We start from the raw sequence: 16,155 nt of genomic DNA on the forward strand, positions 1-16,155 counted from the left end.
CAGTACCCACCAGTATGGGGCAGTATTATAGCTCAGGAGTTCCCACCCATACAGGCCAGTGTTGTGTCCCAGTAACTCCCAGTTCAGGCCAGTTAGGGGTTTCCAGTTTCCACCAGTACAGGCCAGTATTAGCCCAGTAGCTACCAGTACAGACCAGTATCGGTGCCTTGCATCTCCCAGCTCCAACTCATGGGGGACCTCGGTTCCTGCTGACTTCCCTCCTGCCACCTTCAGCTGTGCCTGTTGCTCTGAGTCTGGCTGGTGGGGGCACCCTCGTGACCCCCTACCTCCTCTGTCCCCCAGGAGTCTGTCAAGGCTAAGGAGCAGCTGCTGGAGCAGCTGCAGGAGCTGGGACAAGAGAAGCAGCGCCTCCTGCTGGAGGTGGATGAGACTCGAAAGGTGAGAGGGGTGGTTCCATCCAAGAGCTGAGCACACCTCTGTTTTTATTAAGCAGAATTATATTCAGCTGTTTCCTAGCTGCCCCACCACAGAGCTGGCTGCATCTCAGCCTTTCCTGGGCCTTGTTTTACTAGCCCATTCTTAGCTGACCCACCCCAGAGCAGGCTGCATCTGGGCCCTCCTTTTGTGGAGTTATACTATGTGACTTTCCAACCACCCTACTCCAGAGCCAGCTGCATTTCAGCTGTCTTGTAGTAGTGTTGTGCTTTGCCATTTCACTCCACAGCTAGCTGGGCACATCTCAGCCCATGGTATTATACTTGGCCATTCCCCAGCTGCTCTACCCCAGAGCTGGCTGCATCTGGGCCCTCTGTGGCGTTCTACTCTGCTGTTCCCCAGCCATTACCCCTCCTCTACCTCCCATGCTGACTGCATCTTGGCTCTCAGAGCAGTGTTATGCTTGACTGTTTTACCCCAGAGCTGGTCACATCTCAGTTGTCCTTTTCAAGGCATGATACTCCGCTGTTCCCTAACTGAGCTGGTTGCTTCTCAGCCTTTCTTGATCCTTGTTATATTGGACTGTTCCCAGATGACTCGCGCCAGAGCTGGCGTCGTCTTGACTTTCACAGTGTGGCATTATAATTGGTTGCCTTACCTTGGAGCTGGGCACATCTTAGCCTTCTCTTTATGGCCTTACATTCAGCCTTTTCTTACTGCCCCACCCCAGAGCAGGCTGCTTCTCAGATCTCCCAGAGTGGTATTATATTTGGCTGTTTTACCCCAGAGCTGGCCACGTCTTCCTCTCCCGTTCTCGCTGCTGCCTGCCTGGAGCAGGGGGTTTCTCTGAGTCCCATGTTTCCCCCCCACCTTAAACAGACAGCTGAGAAGCGCAAGGGGCTGCTGGATGAGCTGGCAATTGAGGGGCAGCGGGAGCGTGGTCGGCACCAGGAGGCACTGGAGGGGCTGCGGTTGCAGCAGGAGAAGATGGTGCTGGGCCTACGGGCACGCTATGAGCGGGAGCTGCGGGAGCTCCATGAAGAGAAGAAGCGGCATGAAGATGACCTGCGTGGGCAGCTGCGTGACGAAAAGGTGCTCCTGTCTGTCCATTTTCCCACACGCACACACCCACCCACCCTGACCTAGAGCTGGGTGCATCTGGGTCCTGGATCGAGTACTGTTATACTCGGCCATTCCCCAGCCTCCCCATCCTAGACATGGGTGCACCTAGTTCTCCCTTTATGGCATTTTGTTCAGCCATTCTCCAGCTGAGAGAGCTGCATCTCAGTGTTTCTTGGACCTCATTTATATTGGACTATTCCCAGCCATTTCACCCCTGTGCTAGCTGCATCACAGGTGATGTTATACTTGGCTATTCCCCAGCCTCCCCACCCCAGAGCTGGCTGCATCTTGGCCTTCCTTGGGTGCTGTTACACTCAGCCATTCCCTCCCCAACCCCAGCCTGTACTCAGTCACTTTCTCCCCCTAAGCAGACCCGGAGCCAGGAGCTGGAGACAGCTCAGCAGACAATTGAGGAGCTACGACTTCAAATCCAGGCCATGGATGGCACCAAGGGCTGGTTCGAGCAGCGCCTGAAGGAGGCTGAGGTGAGGCTGGCCCTGGATTGGGGCTGCTGGTCGGTGGAGCAGGCACAGGCCCCCCCCCCCTGACCTCCTCCCCCACAGGACCTCATGGAGAAACAGCAGGCAGAGCACAAGGAGGCACTGAGGCTGTGCAAGGAGCAGAACATGGCTGAGCTGGAAGTAGGTATTGCCCCATCTCAGCCTTCCTTTTTAGTATTATATTTAGCTGTTCCTTTATCTAGGTGCATCTTGGTTTTTTCTTCATGGCATTATACTTGGCTGTTTCCCATCTGCCCCCACCCCAGGGCTGGGTCCATCTCAACTCCTTTTTGTGATGTGGTGGAATGATTCAGCCATTCCACTCTAGAGCTGTCTGCATCTCAGCCCTCCCAGGCAGTGTTATACTCAACCATTTCCAATCACCTCACTCTAGAGCTGAGCACATTTCCCACCCTTCCATGGAGTGTTATACTTAGCCATTCGTAGCTTTTTTGCCCCAGAGCTGGCTACGTATTGGCCCTCCCCAAGCAGCATTAAACTTTAGCCATTTACTGCCACCACACCCAAGAACTGGCTGCATCTCAGCCCTCCCTAGGTGGTGTTTATAGCTGTTCCCCAACTGCCCCTACCCTAGAGCTGGCTTCATGTCAGTTCTTCCATTAGGCATTTATACTCTGCATTTCCATCCCAGAGTTAGCTGCATCTTGCCCTCTCCCTGCAGTGTTTTATATTCAGCTCTTCCCCAGCTGTTACAGCCAGCTCACGGGTGGATCTCAGCCCGTTCCTTGGACATTGTTGTATTCGGCTAGCCCAGCAATCCACCTTAGAGCTGGCTGTATATGCCTGTTATACCCAGTGGTTCCCCTCCAGAGCTGGGCACATCTTGGCCTGTTCTACTTATCTGGGCCCCAGCCATTCCCCTCAGAAATGGCTGCATCTTGTCTTGTCTCTGCAGTGTTATACTAGGCTCTTCTGCTGCTCCACCCCAGATCAGGCTGCATCTCAGCCTTTCCCTGGGTTGTTATAGTGGGCTGTTGTATTGGGCTGTTTCCCAGCTATCTCCCCTCCCCCAGGCTCCCAGTGCCATGTTTAACCCCTTGCTGCCTGTTTCCCTACCCGCAGCAGAAAGATAAAGCCATGGAGGCCACACAGGCAGAGCTGAGGGAGGCTGAGCGAGCCCAGGAGGAGCAGGACGAGGTCATCCAGCATCTCAAGCAGGTGGATTAGGGTGGACGGGATGTGCTGTGGGTTAGGAGCAAAGGGAACCATGGGTGGAATGGGGGGCTGCAGGTCAGGAGTGAGGGGCACTGCAGAACCAGATCTGGGGGGTGGGGGAAGAACCAGGGAGAAGACCCCCCCCAAATCATTCAGCCCCTCTCCGCAATCCTTCCCCACCCCCCAGGAAGTGAAGGACATGATGGATGGGCAGCGCATCCTGGAGAAGAAGGGCAGTGCTGCAGTGAGTGGAACAGGTGTCCGGGCTCCCCCACCACCCCCACTTGCCTCCCAGAGATCCTAGGCATCTGGGCTCTTAACACCCTGTCCTGCTCCCCTTCTCTCTGTGAGTTGAGGGGGACAACCCAGGCATCCAGGGAGAGAACCCAGGTGTCTGGGCCCTTCTTCCCTCCCTCACAGCTAAAGGATCTGAAGAGGCAGCTGCAGCTGGAGCGGAAGCGAGCAGACAAGCTTCAGGAGAGGCTGCAGGATGTCCTGACCAATAGCAAAGCACGCCCTGGTGAGTTGGGGGTGGGGAGTGGTTTGGAGGCACTGTCAGGCCCAGGAGAAGGGGTACATCCTCCACATCCCCTTCCAAGCTAGGTTGCAATTGTTCAAGGTCGAGATATACTCAGCTGTTCAGAAGCGCTCTAATAGGGCTGAATTGGGGCCAGCTCTGGGGAGGAGATAGGTTAGAAACAGTCCAAGTATAACAGGGCGGACACAAATAAAGCCAAGATGCAACCAGCTGTGCAGTGGGCAGCTGGGGAATGGCTGAGTGTAACAGGCGAAGATCCAGCTATCTCTGGGGTGTTGTAGTTGGGGGACAGCTGGGTATAACACACAAAGGGAGGGTTGAGATGCAGTGAGCTTGGAGTTGGGGCAGCTGGGGGAATGGCTGAGTATGCAAAGCCAAGATGCAGCTAGCTCTGGGGTGTTGCAGTTGTGGGGGAATACTTGAGTATACCACTGGTCAGGGAAGACTGAGATGTGCCCAGCTCTGGGTTTGAGCAGCTGGGAATGTCTGAGTATAACAGTTGCAGATAGGGCTGAGATACAGCTGGCTGTGGGAACGAGCAGGTTAGAAATAACCAAGTATAACAGTGCACAAATAGAGCTAGGATGTAACTGGCTCTGGGGTGGGGCAGCTGGGAAATTGCTAAGTAGAACAGGCTGAGATGTAGCCAGCCAGCTCTAGGATTAGAACAGCTTGGAATGGTTGAGGATAACAGGACACAAATAGGGTTGAGATGTGGCCAGCAGTTGAGTGGGGTGGTATGGGGTACAGCTGGGGAATGGCTGAGTATAACAGGCCAAGATGCAGCCAGTTCTGGGCTGGTGCAGTTGGGGAACAGCTGAAATGTAGGTGGCTCTGGGGTGGGGCAGCTGGGAGATGGCTGAGTGCAGTGTTCCAAGGGAAGAGCTGAGATGTGCCCAGCTCTGTTGTGGGGAGGCTGGGAAAAGGCTGAGTATAACAGGCCAAGATGCAACCAGCTCTGGGGTGTTGCACTTGGGAAATGGCTGAGCATAATACTGCCCAGGGATGGCTGAGATGCTCCCAGTTCTGGGGTAGAGTAGCTGTGGAATGACTGAGTCTGACTGAGCCTGGGGAGGCCTGAGATGCATCCAGATTTGGAATGGAACAGCTGTTTCTGTCATGTTATACTCAGCTGTTCCAGGCTGCTCCATCCCAGAGCTGGGCACATCTCAGCCTTCCCCAGGCACCATTACACTCAGCCATTCCTCAGCTGCAACACCCCAGAACTGGCTGCCTCTCAGTGACAAGGAACCCCTCCCCAGGTGGTTGTATACTTGGCCATTTCCTAGCCACACTATCCCAGAGCATCTTAGTCCTCTCCAGTCAGTGTTACACTTGGCTGTTCCCCAGCTGCCCCACTCCAGAGCTAGGATACATCCTGGCTGGATCGAACCTCCTGCATGTCTCATAACCAGAGGATCCCCAGGGGTAGGGATTGGGAGCCCTAGCAAAGTGAATATTTCAGCCCAAAGTGTAATTAGACACATGCAAACACTGGGGAGATCAAAGCTATTAACATTTAAACCCTCGTAAATTCTTAATGAGGCTGGAATTTTAGGTGACTGGCAGGGAGGTCTCTATTGGCAGGTCCAGTCCCAGCAGGGAATTGTATCTGCAGTGGATGGATAGAGGAAGTGGGTGTGGGAGGAGGTTTCATTTACATACATGCAAATTAGGCCTGATTGTAAATATCCCAGCCAAAAGGGTGCTGTGTTCATCTTTATAGCTGGGATGTCAGTGGTTTGATCTGTAAATGGAAGTTTCTGCATGAAAGTGATCTGAATAATATATGTAAATCTAATGAATCACTGATCATATATCATATTGTTATGCAATGATAAGATGTGATGGATGGGTAGATATAGGTATGGATAGAGAGAAAGAGATCTCATTTCATAACATGTAATGTTACATCACATGTTACATTTCATGCAGGCAACACAGGCTCAACTGTAGCTACCGCCCCTGCTCTCTCTAAGACAAAATGCAAAGTGTTTGTTGTAGGAGACTCCATCCTGAGGGGGACAAAGGGGGCAATCTGCTGCCCCGACCCCTCGGCCCAGGAAGTTTGCTGCTCCTCGGGAGCCCATATCCAAGACGTTGCAGAGAAGATCCCTAAACTCCTCCAGCCCACTGACCACTACCCTATGCTTCTCATCCATGTGGGCACCAATGACATGGCTCAGAACCCTCCCAGCTGGGTCATGAGGCGCTACAGGAATTTGGGAGTGGGGCTGAAGGGGTTGGGGGCGCAGGTGGTGTTTTCCTTGATCCTTCTGGTTTCAGGCTATGGCCTGAGGAGGGAGGGGAGGATACAGGTAGTGAACCAAAGGCTGCGGCGCTGGTGTCATCAGGAAGGCTTTGGCTTCCATGACCACAGTCCGCTCTTTGGTGGGAGAGGCAGTGAGCTGCTGGGAAGGGATGGCTTCCACCTCTCTCCACTGGGGAGGAGGCTCTTCTTAGCCATACTGGCTGACCTGCTCCACTGGGCTTTAAATTAAGCCCACTGGGGGATGGGGGGACTACTGCTACTGCTGACCGGCTGAGCAAGCCTTGCAAAGCCAGCAAGCCAAGGCACTTAAGGGAGCCCACCCCTGCCCCAGCCCTAGAGCAAGCTGCGGGCAAGGCAAGGGCCCCCAAGGGAACACTTGCATTCCTGTACACCAATGCCAGGGGCTTGGGGAATAAACAGGAGGAACTTGTCCCCCTGTTCAGCACAAATAATTACGATGTCATAGGGATAACGAAGACCTGGTGGGACTCCACCTATGACTGAATCATGGGCTACAGACTGCTATACCCTGTACAGGAGGGATCTAGTGGACAAAAGGGGAAGAGGTGTAGCTCTCTATGTCAAGGAGAACTACGCATCCCTACAACCTGACATCGGCACCCAGGATGGACAACTAGAGACCCTCTGGGTGAAAATCCGTGGGGAACACAGCACAGGAGATGCAATGGTGGGAGTCTACTACAGACCTCCCTCTCAGAATCAAGATCTTGACCAGGAGTTCACCAGGGAATTGGCTACGGCTGCACACTTCCAGTCCATGGTTGTCATGGGGGACTTCAACTACCTGGACATCTCGTGGGAAGAGCACTCAGCCAAATCTGAACAGTCACAAAGCTTCCTCACGTGCATGGATGAGCTCTATCTGACTCAAGAAGTCTACGGACCAATGAGAGGCAAAGCATTGCAACCAGGGATGACCTAATCAGTGACCTAACGATCGAAGGGAAGCTGGGTGACGGCAACCACGAGCTGATCACCATCCACCAAAAAGCTGTCAAGTCAGTCAGCAGTACAGAGGTCCTCGACTTCAGGAGGGCTGACTTTGACAAGCTCAGGAGACTTGTTGGTGAGGCCCTAAGGGACCACGGCTCCAAAGGGAGGGGAATCCAGGAAGAGTAGTTGCTCCTCAAGGGAATGATCCTAGATGCACAAGCTAAGGCTATTCCTTCTCAGAGGAAAGGCAGCAAGAGAGCACAGCAGCCCCCTTGGCTTTCCAGGGAACTGGCAGTCCTCCTGTGTCTAAAAAGACAGACCTACAAAGGATGGAGGATGGGATCCACCTCAAAGGAGTAATACTCTGCACTGGTCCAGACCTGCAGGGAGCAAACTAGGAAAGCCAAGGCTGCCATGGAACTCCAACTGGCTACAAGTATCAAGGACAATAAAAAGTCCTTTTTCAGATATGAGGGGAGCCGGAAGAAAAGCAAGGGCAACATTAGACCCCTGCTAAACCAAAAGGGAGAACTGATGACCAATGCCCAGGAAAAAGCCAACTTGCTAAATGGTTACTTTGTGTCAGTCTTTCACAAGTCCCATGGGACACCCCTGCCCATTACAGGAGGGTGGTTCCTTGCCTTCCATCAATGCTGACCTTGTGAAGGAACAGGTTGAGAGGCTGGACACCTTCAAGTCAGTCTGCCCTGACAGTCTGCACCCTAGGGTACTCGGGGAGTTGGCGAGCATCATAGCTCAGCCTCTGGTACGGGTCTTTGAGAGCTTCTGGCACTCTGGTGAAGTGCCCGATGATTGGACGAAGACCAATGTGTGGTACCTATCTTCAAGAAAGGGAAGAAAGTGGATCCAGCAAACTACAGGCCCATGAGCCTGACCTCTATCCTGGGGGAGGTCTTAGAAAAAATCATCAAGGAGGCCATTCTTAACGGACTGGCTGATGGCAATACCCTGAGGGACAGCCAACACGAGTTTGTTGCGGGTAGGTCATGCTTGACCAATCCCATTTCCTTTTGCAATCAGGTGATCTATCACCTGGACAAGGGGGAAGAGATTGATGTCATATATCTTGACTTTAAAAGAGCCTTTGATCTAGTATCCCATGATCACCTTTTGGCAAAACTGGCCAACTGCGGCCTCAGGTCCACCATGATCTGTTGCCTGGGGAATTGGCTTTGTGGTCGGACCCAGAGAGTGGTGGTTGACAGAAGTCAATCATGATGGTGCCCTGTGACCAGTGGGGTCCCTCAAGGCTCTGTCCTTGGACCTATTTTGTTCAACCTCTTCATTAATGATGTGGACATTGTAGTCAGAAGTGGACTGGCTAAGTTTGCCGATGCTTTACCCCAAAGTTTGGTACCATCCACACCTTAGGACAGGGGGATAATCCAGGCTGACCTTGACAGGCTCAGTAAATGGGCACCTGATGGTGTTTAACACTGAAAAAGGCAAGGTTCTCCACCTTGGGAGAAAAAACCTGCAGCATGTCTGTAGGCTTGGCAGTGCTACGCTGACTAGCACTACAGACGAGAGGGACTTGAGGGTCAGGATTGACCACAAGATGAACATGAGCCTTCAATGTGATGCTGCAGTCAGTAAAGTGAGCAAAACGCTGGCTTGCATCCATAGCTACTACTCAGGCAAATCCCAGGATGTCATTCTCCTGTTGTACTCAGCCTTGGTGAGGCCGCAGCTGGAGTACTGTATCCAGTTTTGGGCTCCGCAATTCAAAAAGGATGTGGAGAAGCTTGAGAGAGTCCAGAGGAGAGCCAGACCTTATGATGAGAGGCTGAGAGCCATGGGACTTTTCAGCCTGGAAAAGTGCAGGCTCAGGGGCGACCTGATGGCCACCTCTCAGTTTTATAAGGGGTGTTCACCAGGATCTGGGGGAACATTTGTTCACTAGACCGCCCCAAAGGATTACAAGGTTGAACAGTTATAAACTCCTGCAAGACCATTTCAGGCTGGACATAAGGAAGAACTTCTTTACTGTCCGAGCCCCCAAGGTCTGGAATGGTCTGCTGCCTGAGGTGGTTCAAGCACCTACTTTGAATGCCTTCAAGAGAAACCTGGATATTTTCTTGCTGGGATCCTATGACCCCAGCTGACTTCCTGCCCCTGGGGCAGGGGGCTGGACTTGATGATCTTCCAAGGTCCCTTCCAGCCCTAATATCTATGAAAATATATGAAATGTATCAGTATATTATGCATGCAGTATACATGGTACATATCATTTACATCCTTTTTCATGTACTGACAAGATGTTTAGCAGAATTCACAAGTTCATGGGAATTTGACAGGCTGCGCTGTGAGCACTTCTGCTATGGCCTCAAACTTGTGACCTCTGGGCTGTTAACTAGGTACCTCAGTGCCTGCACCACCCTAGTGCCCAGACATCATGTTGTATAGCATATGTTATATATTATATGATACGTTATACATAATATGCTGTATATCTGTATAGCATGTCATGTTTATTGTGAGCATAGCAGATCTGGACTAGAGAAATGAAGTAATGTAAGCTATTGAATCTAACTTAACGTGCACAATACATGTACACACACACATGCACATTTATAATATAACAAATTCATTTGATATAAATGTGCAATTTATGTTCATAATACATGTGCGTATTATACATTATAATATATAACTGTATATGTATTATACATATGCTTTATGTATATTTTTAGACTATAAATACCGTCAATGTGCATGTGCACACAAATGCACATTTATATTATGTGTAATACATAAAAAAAAAATTAAAATTAAAAATTACTAGCAAATTGCCCATCAAGAAGGGTAGGTGGGGACAGAGCCTATGTCCGGCCCCACTCCCCCTCGCCCTGAGGCAGATTAATGTGTACTAGAGCCCTGGACAAACACAAAATTAGAGGCCCTGTGCCCCCATGGGAGCTGGGTTACAGGGTGGGTGGCGCGGGTGTCCCTTCCTGGTGCTGGCAGGTGAGGCTGGGTGGACCCTGCCGGGCTGGGGGTGAGGTACATGTCCCTCTCTTCTCCCTGCTACCTACCCCCCGCTATGGCCACGTGCATGTGCACACACAGGCATGCACATATAGACAGGCGTGCACTCTACTCTCACTCTCTCTGCACATCAACACAGACACAAACATCCTTTCTCTGCCATGAACAGACACATACACATACATGCATGTACACACAGGCACACTCTGAAAGGCATGTACTGTACTTATTTTCTGCACGTGGACACACAGAAACATACACTGTACCTGCTGTGAACACAGACTCGTGCACACACAGATGCTCGCGGACATACAGAAGCAGACACGTACAGATGCACAGATGTGCATGCAGACAGGCACGCATTCTGCTCACTCAGTCTCTGGACATGGACAGACAAGCACACTCCCTCCTGCCACGAACACAGGCATGCATGCTTACACGTCCATCTATACATGCATTCAGGTAGGTGTGTAGTCTACATACTCTCTGCACATGGACATATTAACACACTCTCCCTCCTGCTATGAACACAGATGCATACAGACACAGACAGGCACTCTACTCACTTGCTTTCTGCACATGGACTCACAAAGACAAATACACTCTAGCTGCCATGAACACAGATGCGCGCACATAGATGCAGACTCATACAGATGCATGCAGGCTCAGACACAGATGCACGCACAGATGCATGCAGATGCACACAAATGAGCTCACGCACGTGTGCATGCACCCATGCACCCTGAAGCACTGTAGGTTATCCAGCTAGGTTTCTCTACCCTTCCACACTTACAATACATGCTGTCTGTAGCCTCTGCATCATGCATGGTTTGTCCAGGCCCTATCCAACCTCTGCAGCTCCCTTGCAATCTTGCTTCTTCCTGGCTCTAGGATTCTGGCTTCCCCCAAAGTGTCCATGGCCACAGGAACCAGATAAACCTAGGCCATTAAACATGTTCCTGTACATGGTGACGGGCCTGTGGAAGGCCCTTAGAGTCCAGGACACTTGCACTGATTCATTCCATCAATCTAAACTTAAAAAATGATGATGATGTATCTGTACTGAGAGAGGCATCCTTGCGTAGATGTATTTTAATTAACAGGTGGATTAAGTTAATAATTATAATTCATTCAAATGAAGTCAGTGATGAGAGGGGGGAATGTTTATGTAGGTTTTGAGTTAACTAGGTATTGGTTTATTAATGTTAATGGATTGAACCTCAGGGAGAGGGAGCCCAGATGCCTGGGTACTCTGGGAGGGGAGTAGGGGTTACTGGTTAGAGGGGTGGGGGCTAGGAGCCCAGGCATCTGGGCTTCCTGGGAGGGGAGTAGAGTCTGGGGGGGGTGAGAGTACTGAGGGTCAAGAGCCTGGATGCCTGGGTTCTCTAGCTGGGAAGTCGGGGCTAGGGTGTGGGACCAGGGAGTGCTGGAAGCCTGGACACCTGGGTTCCATAATGTGTCCCCTCCCCACAGGGTTGGAGGAGCTAGTCCTGGCTGAGATGAGCTCTCCAAGCCGGGCAACCACAGGTGACAGCAGTAGCATCTCATCCTTCAGCTACCGTGACATCATGAAGGAGGGGTCAGGGCCTGGCAGCACCAAGGTGGGTGGGAGTGGAGTATGAGGTAGCCTAGGTTCAGCCCATCCCAAGACGACACCCCCCCCAGCTGAGTTTGCAGGGGGTGGAGTCTGGTTCCCACCCCTTTAGACTCCTCTCATTCCATAGTCTCTGCCCCCTTAAGTGGCCTCGCCCTCTGGCTGATCCTCAAGCAGGCCATGCCCCCTCTCTCAGCGTATCTACTGCCACCTGTTTGGCCCTGCCCATTCCTACAAGTCCCTCTTCTCCTTGTCTGTCACTGCCTCTGGCCCCACCCCCTTACAGCCCCAGTGGTCCATCACCAGCCCTCCCTGCCCTTTGCTGGCCTCAGATGTTTGTCAGCTGCTCTCCCTACTGTCCATCAGAGACTATTGTCCTGCCCTCTCCCCTAGACCCCACCCCTTCCAGCCTGAGCTGTCTGTCACAGACACTGGTCCTGCACCTTTCCCCAAGCCCCACCTCTTTTCTACCCCAGCAGGCCATCATGATCCCTAGCCCCACCTTGGATCCTGCCCTGTGGGCTCCAGCTGTCTCTCACTGCCTCTGGCTCCACCTCATCCCCAAGCCCTACCCTTCCCAAACCCAGTTGTCTGTCACAGCCCTTGGCCCCACCCCCTCCAGGCCCCAGCTGTCATTCACTGACCCCCACCTCTGACCCCTGGTAGTCGAACACTGGGAGCCCCCAGTCACAAGCGCCTCGGGCGGCTGAGCTGTCAGAGGATGAGGCAGCGGAGCTGTTCCAGCGCTTGGCGGAGACACAACAACAGAAGTGGCTGCTGGAGGAAAAGGTGGGGGCCGCTGGTTGGGAGTGAGGGGCACCAATATGGAGGTGGCTGCTGGGGGCGGGGGTGGCACAGGGCCTGGTTTGACCTATGATTGCCCAAACCAGGTGAAGCACCTGGAAGTGAGCAGTGCCTCCATGGCTGAGGATCTGTGCCGGAAAAGCACCATCATCGAGACCTATGTCATGGACAGCCGCATTGGTGAGGACCCAGGCATCTGGGCAGGGAGTGTGGGGTACCTTGGGGCTATGGGAGAGGCTATGGGTAGGGAGCAAGGGGTACCACAAGCCTGGGTTGGGAAACTCCCCCTGCACACACACACATCCTCTCTTCTATTGATCAGCCCTGGCTTCCACTGCAGAGGTCACCTTGAGCTGGGCACCCAGCCAGCCTCCACACTCATCGGGGGGGGCTCTGGCACCCAGCCTGGATGGGAGACCAGGTCTGGCTGCTGGGGTGCAGGGACAGGGTTTGGTGTTGGTGAAGCTGTGAAGCTTATGGCATTGGAGCCAAGCGTAACAGCACAAGAAGGGCCCAGATGCAGCCAGCTGTGGGGTGGGGCAGCTGTTAACAGGTGAATATAACAGGGCTTAGATAGGGATAAGATTCAGCCAGCTCTGGGGTGGAGTGGCTGGGAACAGCAGAGTAGAACAGAGCACAAGGGAAGTTGAGATGCACCCAGTTCTGGGGTGGGGCAGCTGGGGAATGGCTGAGTATAACGATACAGAGAGGGCTGAGATGCTCCCAGCTCCAGGGTGGAATGCCCTGGTTGTTGCTAGTGGTGCCCTGTGGCTCTGGTCCAGCTTCCCCAGCACATCGTGAATAATTCATGAACTTAAAAATAACCTCCCCCTTCCTCCAGGTTGGCTTGTCTTTCCCTGTCATTGCCCAGGACAGGACCCAGGCTTCTTGGCTCTCACCCTCCAGCCTAGGTTCCCCAGCCAGAAAACCCAGGTGTCCAGGCTCTCAGCCCCACCCCAACACTCCTTCATGCTCTAAACCAGTAGAGTGGGGACTGGGAGCCCGGATGCCAGGGTTTTCTGGGAGGGGAGGAAGGGATTGTGGGGTGGAATAGATAATAGTGGGGTGGGGCCAATTGGAGGCTGGAAGGGGTGGAGCCAGTGGGGGGAGGTATTGCAGCTCCCCAGGGGTCAGGCCAAGACTGATTTGTTCTTCCCATACTGCTGTCAAGTGTCCTGTCTTGCTGACATGGCCTAGGGTGGGGTCGGAGTAGGGGCTGGGTATAGTGCTGGCATATTGGCATGTTGGAACAGTATCCTGTGCTTCTGATGGGGTGGGACTGAATGCAATATTGACACGGTGACGTGTGGGTAACATGTTGCTGACTTGTGCATCCTGTGGCTGACATGTTTCTGGCATGTTACAGATGGATCACAAGGGCTAGAGCAGGGCCCAGGCACAGTGTTTGCATGTGGCTGAAGTGGCTCTGGCATATGCAGTGTGTGGCTGAGATGTTAGGGCAGGGCAGGGCTGGGCACGGTACTGGTGTATGCCTGATAAGTGGCCTGTTACAGATGTGTCGCGGGCCCCAGATGGGGCAGGGCCAGAGCGCGGGCTAGGCGCAGCGCTGCGGGAGCTGGTGCGCCCAGGGGCTGATGAGAATCTGCGTGAGATGAACAAGAAGTTGCAGAACCTGCTGGAGGAGCAGCTCACCAAGAACCTGCACCTCAGCCAGGTGGGTGGGGCTAGAGGCAGGGCCTAGAGGAAGGGGGTGGGGCAAAGGGGGCTACAAGGGCCCAGTGGAGCAGCTCACCAAGACCTGCAGCTCAGCTCACTGGGTGGGGCCTGTGTGGGTGTGGGTGGGGCCAGGGTTGCGGGGAGGGGTGGGGTTGTATTCCACTGTTCCCCAGCAGCTTCACCCCAGAGGTGGGCACACCTGGTGGGCGGGTGGGTGTGTCCTCCAGATGTCTGTGTTCTCTGTGTGTGTGCCTCAGATGCCAGGATTCTGCACATGTGTACATCTGTGTATCAGACGCCTGGGTTCTGTGTGTGGGTGTGTGCACATGCCCATGCGTATCCCGGATGCTGGGATTCTATATGCATGTGTGTGCATGTCCCGAATGCTGCGGGGGGGAGAGTTGCACCACTGCTGGCTACAGGTCATGGAGGTGTAGCAATGCCGTGTCTTGCTGTAGGGTTTCCCTGCTTTTGGGCTTCGGCTGCTACTGCCCATCCCCATTTCACACACCCCCCTGCTGTCAGGGTGGTTTAAGCCTTCCCAGAGGCACTGGGTGTTGGTACAGTCCAGGCTGGGGACTTCGACTGGGTTGGGCCAGTGCCCCAGCTGGGAGCAAAGCCAGTCCATCCTGGCTGGAGGGTCTTGCCCTTCTGCTCAGGGTCAGACTGATCACCAGATTGGAGGTTAGGAAGGAATTGTTTCCCACCTGGTCAGATTGGTGCAGACTAGGGGAATTCTGCTCTTTCATAGAGGCAGGATGCTGGCTCTCCCTGGATCTGCACTGTCAGGGCTGAGGGGGCATCTTCACCTAGGATTTAGATTGGATTGGATAGGATGGCTTGGGGCAGGCCAACCCTTGGACTCCACCACCTCTGCAGGTCCCTTCCAGCTCTGTGTGTGTGTGTGTGTGTGTGTGTGCGCGCGCGCGTGTGTGTGCGCGCGCGCGTGCGCGCGCGCCCTCCTGGACGCCTGGGTCCTCACACCTCCCTCTCTCCCCACCCAGGACCTGGAAGTGCTCTCCCAGGAGCTTGTCCGGCTCAACAAAGGGCCCTCCCCAACCTTGGAACCCCCACAATGATCTCCCCAACCACAGGGGGTAGGGGCAGGGCCTGTGCCTGTGGTAGAGCCTATCGGGGGCAGAGCCTGCCTGCCTCGCACTTCTCAACACCTCCCTTTTTTGGTACCCCCTGCCATGCTCTGCCCCCTTTCCAGAAATGTATATATTTGCATATCAGTGTTGGGGGGAGGTTTTACCCCTTCATGTCCTGGGTGGCCCCTTCCCCTTTCATTAGCATGACTCTGCCCCTTCATTGCTTCTGTACAAATGGCCTGGGTTATAATATGGTAATGTATGTAATGATCTCCCTGCCCTTCCTTCTGTGTCTCACCTCAGAGAAGTAGTTCCCACCCCAGCGGATGTATCTGTATCTGGGGGGTGTTTCTCAGCCCAGGGGAGGGAATTCTCTTGGTTACTGCACTTTCTCTGCCCCTCCCCCACCCTCCAAAAATGGGGGGGGTCTTGGCTGGCCCAAAATTTCTTCTGTCTCATGCGTCTCGATAAAGCTCCATAGCCTGAAACTGCTGCTGGCTCTGTGTCTCTTTGTTGTGGGGAGGATTGAGGTTTTCTGCTGTGTTATTCCCCCCCAGAGCTGACCACATTCTGGCCTGTTTTACCAGTTATTTCCCCCCCAGAGCTGGGTGCAGCCCAGCCCTTTTGATGCTGTTATTTCCCAGGTGTTCCACCTCAGAGCTGGCATCCTAGCCTGCTCTACTCACTTGTTCCCCCCAGAGCTGGCCATGGTCCAGCCTGTTTTACTCTGCCATTCCCCAGCCATTCTGCCCCAGAGCTGGGTGCATCTTGGCTCTTCCAGCTGCCACCACCTTTGCCCCAAGGTACGCTGGCAAGTGAAGAAGGAACCTAGGAGTGTGGGTGAGGAGTGGGATTGGGGGGCTGCCCTTCTCTGGGGACCTGGAGGAGGGGGCTGGGCCTTGCCCCAGACACCTGGGTTCCTGCCAGGGCTGGCAGCTGGTGCAGGATGGATGCTGGAGGTTGCTGACGGGCCTGCCCACCTCCATTAGCTGGAGATGACCCTGGGTTCCCAGGGAAGCATG

The 16,155-nt window shown here is 53.6% G+C and overlaps 1 protein-coding gene across 12 annotated transcripts in view; it reads left to right on the forward strand.

Annotated features, from left to right (window-relative positions):
* The window catches only part of GRIPAP1 (GRIP1 associated protein 1), a 23,485-nt gene extending 7,864 nt beyond the window's left edge, over positions 1-15,621 (forward strand). For 6 of the 12 annotated variants that reach the window (XM_090060739.1, XM_090060738.1, XM_090060737.1 and 3 more), the window contains 12 exons: positions 304-399; positions 1,276-1,488; positions 1,890-2,003; positions 2,082-2,159; positions 3,102-3,197; positions 3,382-3,438; positions 3,615-3,714; positions 11,441-11,568; positions 12,228-12,350; positions 12,452-12,545; positions 13,880-14,040; positions 15,047-15,621. In XM_090060739.1, coding sequence (XP_089916865.1) covers positions 304-399; positions 1,276-1,488; positions 1,890-2,003; positions 2,082-2,159; positions 3,102-3,197; positions 3,382-3,438; positions 3,615-3,714; positions 11,441-11,568; positions 12,228-12,350; positions 12,452-12,545; positions 13,880-14,040; positions 15,047-15,121 — 1,335 coding nt within the window. In that variant the 3' untranslated portion in view covers positions 15,122-15,621. The other 6 variants (XM_090060734.1, XM_090060740.1, XM_090060733.1 and 3 more) reach the window with 5 other exon arrangements.
* Positions 15,622-16,155: the final 534 nt, after the last annotated feature.

This window comes from Crocodylus siamensis, chromosome 8, assembly GCF_052110815.1.
Source record: "Crocodylus siamensis isolate JL-2025a chromosome 8, ASM5211081v1, whole genome shotgun sequence".
NCBI lineage: Eukaryota > Metazoa > Chordata > Crocodylia > Crocodylidae > Crocodylus > Crocodylus siamensis.